The 10,165-nt window shown below is 35.6% G+C and overlaps 1 protein-coding gene and 1 long non-coding RNA gene across 2 annotated transcripts; both read left to right on the top strand.

Moving 5' to 3' along the window:
• The first annotated feature begins 663 nt into the window (after nucleotides 1–663).
• Nucleotides 664–1,342, top strand: LOC110778579 (protein SMALL AUXIN UP-REGULATED RNA 54-like). Its single transcript, XM_021983125.2, has one exon. It carries the CDS (start codon nucleotides 734–736, stop codon nucleotides 1,337–1,339), a length of 606 nt encoding a protein of 201 aa, XP_021838817.2. The 5' UTR covers nucleotides 664–733; the 3' UTR covers nucleotides 1,340–1,342.
• A 4,662-nt stretch (nucleotides 1,343–6,004) lies between these two features.
• On the top strand, nucleotides 6,005–9,946 carry LOC130460691 (uncharacterized). The gene is made up of 2 exons (XR_008920700.1): nucleotides 6,005–9,251; nucleotides 9,434–9,946. It is a non-coding gene; the product is annotated as an uncharacterized lncRNA (long non-coding RNA).
• The last annotated feature ends 219 nt before the right edge of the window (nucleotides 9,947–10,165 follow it).

Genomic DNA, 10,165 nt, shown 5'->3' on the forward strand with positions numbered 1-10,165 from the left:
TAATAATAGGGTACAAATTCAATATATAAGCTAGAGGAAATAAGATTTACAATATTAGCCATCTAGTCTGCTACCCGGTTTGATTCACAGTATATATGACAAATTTCCTAGTTTGCAAAGGAAACAAGGATGATGTGGCGAATATCAGTGATGCTACGATCAATTGGCGAAAGAGTAGATCAAACACATAAAACTTCATTGACAACTAGAAGATTATCACATTCGATGTGGAAGCTAGAGATGCTGCAATCTCGAGCTCGGACAACGCCGTGATGGAGAGTTGTGGTTTCTGCCATGAAGGTGGAGGTGGAACCTAGGTTGAAAGCACGGGTTTTAACCATTTGACCAATTTAATTTAATTAGTCTTCGTACATGGTTAAGACAATAATATCCAAATATACGTACTACGTACAAGTGTACGTACGTAGAAGCAACTTAATTACTGCGACAACTGCGACATAGACGTTATAGACAACTGCGACTATGTCGTTATGGACAACTGCGACATAGACGTTACATACGCTGGGTTTTCATGCACATGCATCGGTCTTCCTTTGTCGTTTCTTCCTCGGTGTCTTTCTTGCCTTAGCCATTTTCTTCCATTGCCATCTTATCTTCTGTCAATAACTTCTATAAATACTCACCAAAGAATAACAAAAAATTCATAACAAGTGAACCCTATAAAGCCTAAATATATTTGACCAAAACCCTTAAGATCGGAAAAAAAAAACACATGGCAAACTCTAACCACATTGCTAAGAAAAACAAGCTGATCAAGCTCAAATTGGTCATGAAGAACCTACAAAGTTGCCTTTCCCTATGGAAGAGACTACCGATATATATATCGTATGATATTTTATCCTCTAGGATAACTACGTTACCTTCAATAATGTCTGACGTCGAAGAGCTCCAAGATCAACATGATCATGAGGAGGCATCATCATGTCATTTCGGAGACTCTAAAGCGGTAGTGCCGCCACAGGATGTCGTCAAGGAAGGCCATTTTGCGGTGGTGGCGGTTGATGGAGTGGAGACGAAGCGATTCATGGTGCCTCTTAGTTACTTAACACATCCTATGTTTCTTGTGTTGTTGGAAAAAGCAGCTGAGGAGTATGGGTTTGATCACGAGGGTGCACTTACCATACCTTGTACACCAACTGAGATTGACAACATATTGGCTGAAAGGTGGAATGGAGCTACAGCAGCTAACTCTAGGAGAAGGGCTAATCATTGTAGGAGGAATTATTCCAATTTCGTGCTTCTAATCTACTACCTTCGTTTCCAAAAGATCTTTACAGTTACTATTTGCACGGACTCGAATGCAATATTTAACTACTAATATATCCAATTTCGAATGTGAAAAATAATAAAATTTTGATATTCTGAAAATACATCCTGAGACCAATCTAACAAGATCTTACATGTCACTAGTGGAAAAACATTCATTTGCATCACCACATTTGCCTCGCACATTTAAACATGTGACGCAATTGACAGTTCTAAGCATTAAAATTAGTCATTTGCGTCGCAGAATTACTAATCTGCGACGCAAATGACTCTAAGATGTTTTTAGAGTCATTTGCGTCGCAGATTAGTAATAATACGACGCAAAATATTACCTCATTTGCGTCGCAGAGTTACTAATCTGCGACGCAAATGACTCTAAGAGTCATCTGCGTCGCAGATTAGTAACTCTGCGACGCAAATGAGTTAAAAAAAATTCGGAAGTTTCTCAAATTTAATTATAACCTTTTCCTTTTATTTTTAATTTGGTGCGACGCAGTCTACCTGCTCCTATTCCCTTTCTCTCTCATACATTTCCTGCCTCCCCTGTACAACTCTTTCAGTCTTTCTCTCTCGTATTTTCCAAATCTCCTTGTTGAAAGTCCAAAGCTTCTCTGTCTCTTCTTCAGAATCAGATTCGAGCTTTCCCTTCAAAGTCTTCTCTCACCAAATCATCCCAATCTCTCAAATTTGTTTTAAAATTCAAGCTTAGCGAATATGAAGAAGGCAAACCTAGATCTGAAAGCGATGACGTCTTCAGCCGGATTTCAAGCCGCGTTCTCTGCAAACTCTGGCTCTGAGGTGGATGACTCGGCGGCGACTCATCTTGGGTGCGGTGGAAGTGGGGCTGAGTTTTGGGGGGATTCTGTTGAGTCGACTCAGACCGAATTAGTCCCGGGTTACACCGCCATAACAACAACAGCAACAATGGCGGGAGTTTGTCGCTTTCTGTAGTTCTACACCAGAGGACCTCTTTGACAACGCTCCTCAGGTAACCAGTAAACCCGTTTCTTAACGCCAGCTACTCATTAATTGATTTATTATGCCTTCTTGAATCTAGGGTTTAATTTCTGATCGGAGGGCTGTTTGTTTATTACGATTGCTAAATTATTAGGGTTTGATTGTATTTCTGAAGTTCGAATTCTCCAAATTTATAGGCTGGTTTATTGATTGTTGCTACTTTTCTTGGCTTCTTTCCGATTGATTGGTGTAATATTTGCGCAATTTTTAAGATGGAGGATATTAATCAATTGCTGAGGAATTAAGGGTTTTAATCAATTTTGAATTAGGGGTTTGAAGTATTATCGCCGAATTTCATATTTATATTCTTCTACTGTTGTACAAGGTTTCTGATTGGTTGATAATTTCTAATTGGAAGGCTATTTGTTTAATTCGGTCGCTGAATGATTAAGGTTTGATTGAATTTCTGTTCGTGTTAGATTTTGGTTTTGTTTTGATGATTATGCAGTTGCTTCGCCAAAGGGTTTGTGTTAGAATTTGGTTTGATTTTTGATGAGTATGCAGTTGGTGTTATGATCGTTGATCAAGTAGGCTGTTTGTTGATATGCAATCCTCACAAAGGTTCGTGCTTTATGAGGATTTCACAGAGCTGATATGCAATTCTATTTGTCGCTTTGAATGCCGTTGTGTTGGTTGTAGTCCCATAAACTCTTACAGATTTTCAGGCGTTCCGTTTCTGTTCGCTATGATTTTGTCCAATTCACCTCGTGATTTTGTGATGATGAACAAGTTTGAGGATTTGGAGATAAAATTTGTTATGAAAAATTCAAATCTTATAGACGATGGTATTAATTACTTATGTTTAGAATCCCTTATTACCAAATAAGAGACTTGTGCTGTTTATTTCAAACTTCATACTTCTATTTCTTAATAATATCTACAGTATTTGGTTGGCAATGGAAGTTTCTTTCGATTCTCCCCTGCTTTGGTAAACTGTATTATGGCTTCTGTTTTTCCTTCAAGCCCATATGGCGTATATATTCTTGATATTTTATATTGTAAATATTGCTTAATAGGCAATCCCACAGCTTATTATTCATTGGTTTTGTTTGGTTGCAGTTGTAGCCCAGAGTAGACCAAATGATGATGATGAGGACGATGATGAAGACGACGAAGACGATGAAGAGCAGCAAATGCAGATAAAAGATGAAACAGAAACCAACCTTATAAATCTCCGAAGAACTATATATTTAACAATTATGTCCAGTGTAGATTTTGAAGAAGCTGGCCACAAATTGCTGAAAATCAAACTTGAGCCTGGGCAAGAGGTAGAACAATTCTTCTCTTTTGGATTTCTCTAACAGCTTTTCTTATTGCCTTAAATTCTGTTCTTGAAGTGCATCAGACTGTGCAAAAGGGGCTTGATCTGAAAATTGTTTCTCTGATAGTTTGGGAGATTCTTTTCTTTGCACCCTTATGTTTTACATGTTCTGTGTAAATTTAATCTGAATATTTTTGAACTCTTTCAGAAATACTAGGCAATCCTTCAGTTAGTATCCTACCATGGCTCTGATGTATACCTTTTGCTGTTCAGAACGTCAATGATGCATGTTAATTTGTTTATGCAGTTTTGTATTTTTCTGGAATCTCCCTTTAGTTGTAGTTCTTAAGATTGTCAGTAAAATTTAATTATTTCTTTGCCTTTATGCCGGTTTTATTTGTTTGTGTAGCACTGCTATTTTCTTTATGCTGATTTTATTGTTTTTGCTGTTTGTAATTGGTTATTATGTGAAACTCATCTGAAATTGTCACTGCAGATGGAGTTGAATATAATATTATTGGAGTGCTGCAGCCAGGAGAGGACATATCTCAGATATTATGGTCTGTTAGGCCAAAGGTTTTGTATGCTCAACAGAGTGTATCAGGAGAATTTTGAAAAGTTTGATTTTCCCAAGTTGATTTTCGGATAATTGCATGTTTTTTGGGTTGATTGTTCCTGGGAAGAAGAGAGAGAAATATCAGAAATTGTGTTTTATTGGGGTTTAGCAGCTTTCGTAGCTAAATAGACCTGATTTTAGCCTAATTGATGTTGTTTGCATCACAGTCAGTCTTTTGCTTTTCGTTCGATCTCATCACTTGCTATGCCTTGGCCTTGATTGTTGGGACGTAATTGCTCGATACTACACTGATTTTAGCCTAATTATTGTTCTATTTAATAATATGAGTTGTCCATTTTACTATATAATAGGTTTCATTTTAATATATATATATATATATATATATATATTAAAATGAAACCTATTTATTTTACAAAATTCAAAGTCATTTGCATCGCACATTAGCTTAATGTGCGACGCAAATGGCTTATTTTTTTTGGCGCCAAAAGGTCATTTGCCACGCACATTAGCTTAATGTGCGTGGCAAATGACTTTTCAGCATGGCGCCAGAAAAGTCAATTGCGTCGCACATTTAGCTAATGTGCGTGGCAAATGAGAGTCATTTGCGTCGCACTTTTGTTCGACGCAAATGACTTTTAGTCATTTGCGTCGCGACCTTTTGCGTCGCACAATGTGCGACGCAAATGACCTTAAATGTGCGATGCAAATGAGTCATTTTCCACTAGTGATGTGACGTTTTGATGTATATTATGATGAGAATTTACGGTCAAATTTTTTATACTTTGGACACATTTTCCAAAGCGTAAAGAACTTTATGAAACGGAGGTAGTATTACTTTATCCGTTCCTTAAATATCGCACCATTTTAACTTTTATGATGTTTATAATGTGTTTTAACCATCTTTTGTAATATATACGTAGTTTATATATATATATTTATATATATATATATATATATATATATATATATATAAAAGAAAACATGTACTCACGTAAGATCTGTTAGATTCCTATCGATATATATATACTTTTTAAATATCATTTTTTTTAACAATTTTACTTATGAATAATTTGAGATATTAAGAGTCAAAATCATATGTTAAGAAACGTAAAGTCAATATGGTGCAATATTAAGGAACGGAATAAATAAAAAATTTACATTATTTTATATTAGGTTTACATTTAATACGAAGTGCGAAGTACAATATATGGTTCATTTTCTTTAATTTCTTTACGGCTAGTCTTAAATACTTATTTCCTTACATTCAAAAAAAAAAAAAATACTTATTTCACTATGCTCGTCACACTTTTACTATTGGGAGGGTTAAACTTTGAACCCTTTGATCGTAATTGATAGTTCTAGATATTTGGAAAAGCATCATATTGTACAGGGAAATTTGTCAGAAATGACCTTTTAAAACACAAAAATTGTGAGAAATAACCTTTTAAAAAAAAAAGTTGTGAAATAAGGCTCTATTGGAATTTTTTTTTTGTGAATCAGGACCAAATGTCATTTACCGGTAGTCAACGACTACTTTTTTTGTGTTTTAAAAGGTTCTTTCTGACAAAATTTCCTTTTGTACACCGTAATATTTTGTTTCTGTTGCGGGTAAAATTACCATCCCTCATGGACCACTCATAATACGACACGTACGTGTCCCTTATTTTACCCATCACTTACCATACGTTTATAGCATTCTCCCCCTTGTCCTTGACACCTAAGCAAAGTGTGCCAACGAAGAAAGGGATGGACCACTCATAATACGACACGTACGTGTCCCTTATTTTACCCATCACTTACCATACGTTTATAGCATTCTCCCCCTTATCCTTGACACCTAAGCAAAGTGTGCCAACGAAGAACTAATTACGTGTAAATGGCCCTAATCTCTACTATATAAGCCAAGAGCTGAGGTTAATTTCGAAATACACTTTTGATGTCCACCTTGAAATTGACGATAATACCCCACATTTTCACATTCAACCTTGCTCTCCTCCTTCCCGTCTTCTTCTCTCTCCTCCCTCACATCCTCTCCTTTGATATTCTTCATCAAAATTATGCTCGAAAAAATCCATAAAATCACAAAAAGAAAAAATTGAGACCTAATCTTTGTTCATCCCAAATCTCTATTTTGGGAAATCCCCAATTTGATTTGTTAATTTGGGGAAAATTTGAACGCGACTTGAATTGGGGTTTGGATCAGATTTTGAGATGGGTTTGTCATCTCCGTTGAATGTTGCAGGTTTAATTGTGGATGACAATTTGATCCCCATGTGGTAATTGGTACCAGGTTTGAAATTCCAATTGATTTTATTAAAGTTCATTGTTTTTGAATTGATTTTTCAAAGTTTAATCGTAATCGCAATGAATTTTTCATCATGGAGAAATGGGTCCGCTTGGAAACTTTTAATGAATCATTTTAAAGCCGATTCAACATGCGATTAAATCCATTTTCGAAGAATCCATCCGTAATTTCAAAGCTCGAGAATCCATAAACGGCGAGATTCGTAACTCTCTCATACCAACCCTAAAATCACCATATCACAATCAAAATTTGTTTACAGGAAATGACAAAAAATTGTTCAAAGCCTAGAATTAGAGAGAAAGAATCTTAATTTGAGAAGAACAGATTCATAATTTGAGGAGTTCAATGATAAGCTTCTTCGTATATGGGTTTCTTTTGTTGATTTCAATTATTTTTAGTGTATAAATTTTCATTAATTGTTTAATTTAACATGCTTTTTAACAAGGTGGTTGTGGTGGTGGTGGTGATGAAGTTTGAAGAAGGCAGGTAGTAGAGGTGGTGGCTGTCAGAATTTATGGATAGTGAAGTAAGGAAGAGGTGGGTAAGGGGAGTTAGGGTTGAATTTCATTGTATCATGTTGGTAATCGTTTTGTGCATCATTGCAGAAATGCTGTTTCTAACTTCTTACAATACTAAGAGGTTGTTTTTTCGGATATAAAAGACAAAAAAGGAAGTACCATTTATGTTAAAAAAATACCATTCTGTAAAAAAAAGTATCATTCAGTTAAAAAAAGTACCATTTTTGTTTAAAAAGTACCATTTAATTTCTTTTTTATCATTTTTCTTATTTTGTCTTTTACTATGATATGTATTTGCCCACACATATCTGATATCCGAAAATACTTCCTCTAGTATTAATGCTTTCAACAATACCATAGACCTCCAAACAGATGCTGCCACCAAAATTACAGCTTAAAGAGGTCCGATGTCATCTAGGAAGGCCTCTATTAAGCAATTGATTGTTTAATTGATGAAGCACATCTTCACATATCTTCTGACCAAAAACCAGAGGTGTGCAGAACACTCTTAACTAGGTGTACATACAGAATATCTCAATGAAGAGTGAAAGAGGAATCAAGAAGTAGCATGCAAACAAGAACAACCTTTAAAGCTAGAAATCATAGTCAAGTTGTCAGAGCAATGAAATTACTTGAATCAAGAAAAATTCCAGATGTAAAGAATACACAAATAACATGAAGAATGCAAAAAGGAAAACTAATACGGAGTAAAATGTAATCTTTCCGCACAGAGATACACCAGAAGAGGATTGAAACTGAAGATTATAAAGGAGTAAATATCTACTCACTTTTAAAAAAATACTTCCTCCGTCTTTTAATACTCGCAACGTTTAGACTTTTGTCACTATTCATATAATCTACTTTGACTATTCGTAGTGTTTTTTATATAAGATAAAACGTAATCATGTGGGATCTTGTTAGATTCGTCTCAATGTGTATTTTCAAAATATCAACTTTTTATTATTTTTGCATAAAGAGAATTTAAGATATAAATGATCAAAGTTATGCATCGGCATGCGTGAAACTAACAAACGTTGCGAGTATTAAAAGACGGAGGAAGTATTAAGCTGTAACTCTTGCAATGTATTTTAAATTGAATTTGATCATATACTTAATCAGGTTGGTTATTTTGAGTTATTTTTGTTGGTTTTGATTAGTAAGTCAAATCCATGGAAAGAGGTTCACAATTCACAAAATTATACCGTCATTAAGATGCTTTGTGAAGGACCATGGTAAGGGAAAAACAGATTCTAACTTCGTATTGGCGATGTTCTGCTATTGTTTGGTACTTCATCCTCTACAAGTCAAATTCAATCCATTTATCTGGTATTTTTTGTTACATTCTCTTATATAACCATCTGTATCAATGCCTCAAATTTGTACATCCCCTTGAATTAATTCATCAGAATTTTGAATCTGAAATATCTCTTGAATATTTTGTCAAATACTGCGTATTAAATTATCTTCATTCTTGCACTGTGTACGTTTTGGAAGTATGGACTAAGAATATTGTTGCAGAACCAGATAACCATACATGAATTATTCTTCTCTAACAAATTTTCCATTTGGGACCCTCCCCCCTGCCATAAGTGGGTGCTTCTTTGAGATATTATTGACAAAAATAGGCATAAAAGCTACATGGAACCCAAGGGAGCATATGAGGAAGGCAAACAATTGCTGTAGAAAAAGTGACTGGACTTACATTAGAGTGTTCGTCAAGTAAAGTTCTCATTTCCATGGTCTTCCATATTACTTTTCTGGTTAAAAGTTATCTGAAATGACTCAGATACATCTCTGATTTCATGGTCATGTTTAAGCACCTCCACTGAAAGTGACAGAGACTTATATGACAACTAGATTAGGTTTCAATCTACTATAAGTCTATAACTAATATCTTCTGATTTTAATTAGCTCATATTGTATTTAAAATTAAAAAGAAAATTGTTTACGTTTATGCAGCCTAATAGACGTATTCGTGTCATGGAAAAGCTATTTTCAACATTCGGAAACAAAGTTTTTTCGTGGGTGATTAGTTGTGATAACACATTTTTTAAATTTTTATATAATATCGCACCATATAAGACTAGTAATCTATAATGAATCTCGGTCGTACGTGGTCCTATGTTCTTAAAGGTAAGTTTTGTACGACTCTACGATGATTTACCTAAGACGTGCATTGTTCAAATAGGCCCAAAAATTCCACTTATGTCAATTTCTAAAAAGGCAGCTCAAGGCAGAAGACACATGTCCTCCCCTCAAGGCCAAACCAATCATATAACAGGATTCGTAAGTCATTCCTTGGAAAAGCTATTACTATATAAGGCTCAAAGTCCGAAGGGACAAAGACCATCCAGTTTCTCATTACAACCACCTAATTTATTGTGCTCTGCCTTCTCTCTCAATCTAAAACCTTTTACCTACTTACGCATCGGAGGGAATATTATGAAAGGAATATTCTTGTTTTGCAGGTCAGACCAGAGATCAAGCTGTGTCGGACCGAATACCTCCTCGTCATTAGCATTAAGGAAAAACCTCACAACATTTGGCTCCGTCTGTGGGGAGGTACAACAACATAACTGATCGACGACCTGAAAGTGAAGTTGAGCTCGTCCAAGCAGGGACGAGCGCCCCCCTCAAGAGAGGGATTTTCAAAGTGATGATCAACAAACTCGTGTCCAGAGGGTAACGATAGAGGCCGCCCAGACGTTTGCTGCAGGGCATACTCCCCGTCATCCCCCTAACGTGGAAGTATCGAGTGAGGAAGACGTGCAAGCGAACAAACTACCGACCGGCGGGAATTAGTTTGATGAGCTGTTAGCCCTATTAGGTTAATTCCTACTACCAGTAACTTTTTCTATGAATTTTCTTAAAGGATTACATGTTGAGGATTTGGCCTGCTTTCCTAAGTAAAACCAGATTTTCGTTCTTATTTGCTAATCCAGCATGGGTTATATTTATACATGAAAGAATATTTTCCGTAATGTTTTCATTAACCTCAAAGGGTATATATACTAGCGTACATTATAGGAATATAAAATATACACTAAAATAATCTATGATATTCACAGAATAATATCTACGATTACACTAGATTATTTACATAATCTATCACACCCCCGCAGTCGAAACGGGAGGAAGACGAACGCTGAGACTGTCCCGAAAATCCTCAAAAAGTACAAGGGGAAGCCCCTTAGTGAAAA

Source organism: Spinacia oleracea, chromosome 5 (assembly GCF_020520425.1).
Source record: "Spinacia oleracea cultivar Varoflay chromosome 5, BTI_SOV_V1, whole genome shotgun sequence".
In the NCBI taxonomy this organism is placed as follows: Eukaryota; Viridiplantae; Streptophyta; class Magnoliopsida; order Caryophyllales; family Amaranthaceae; genus Spinacia; species Spinacia oleracea.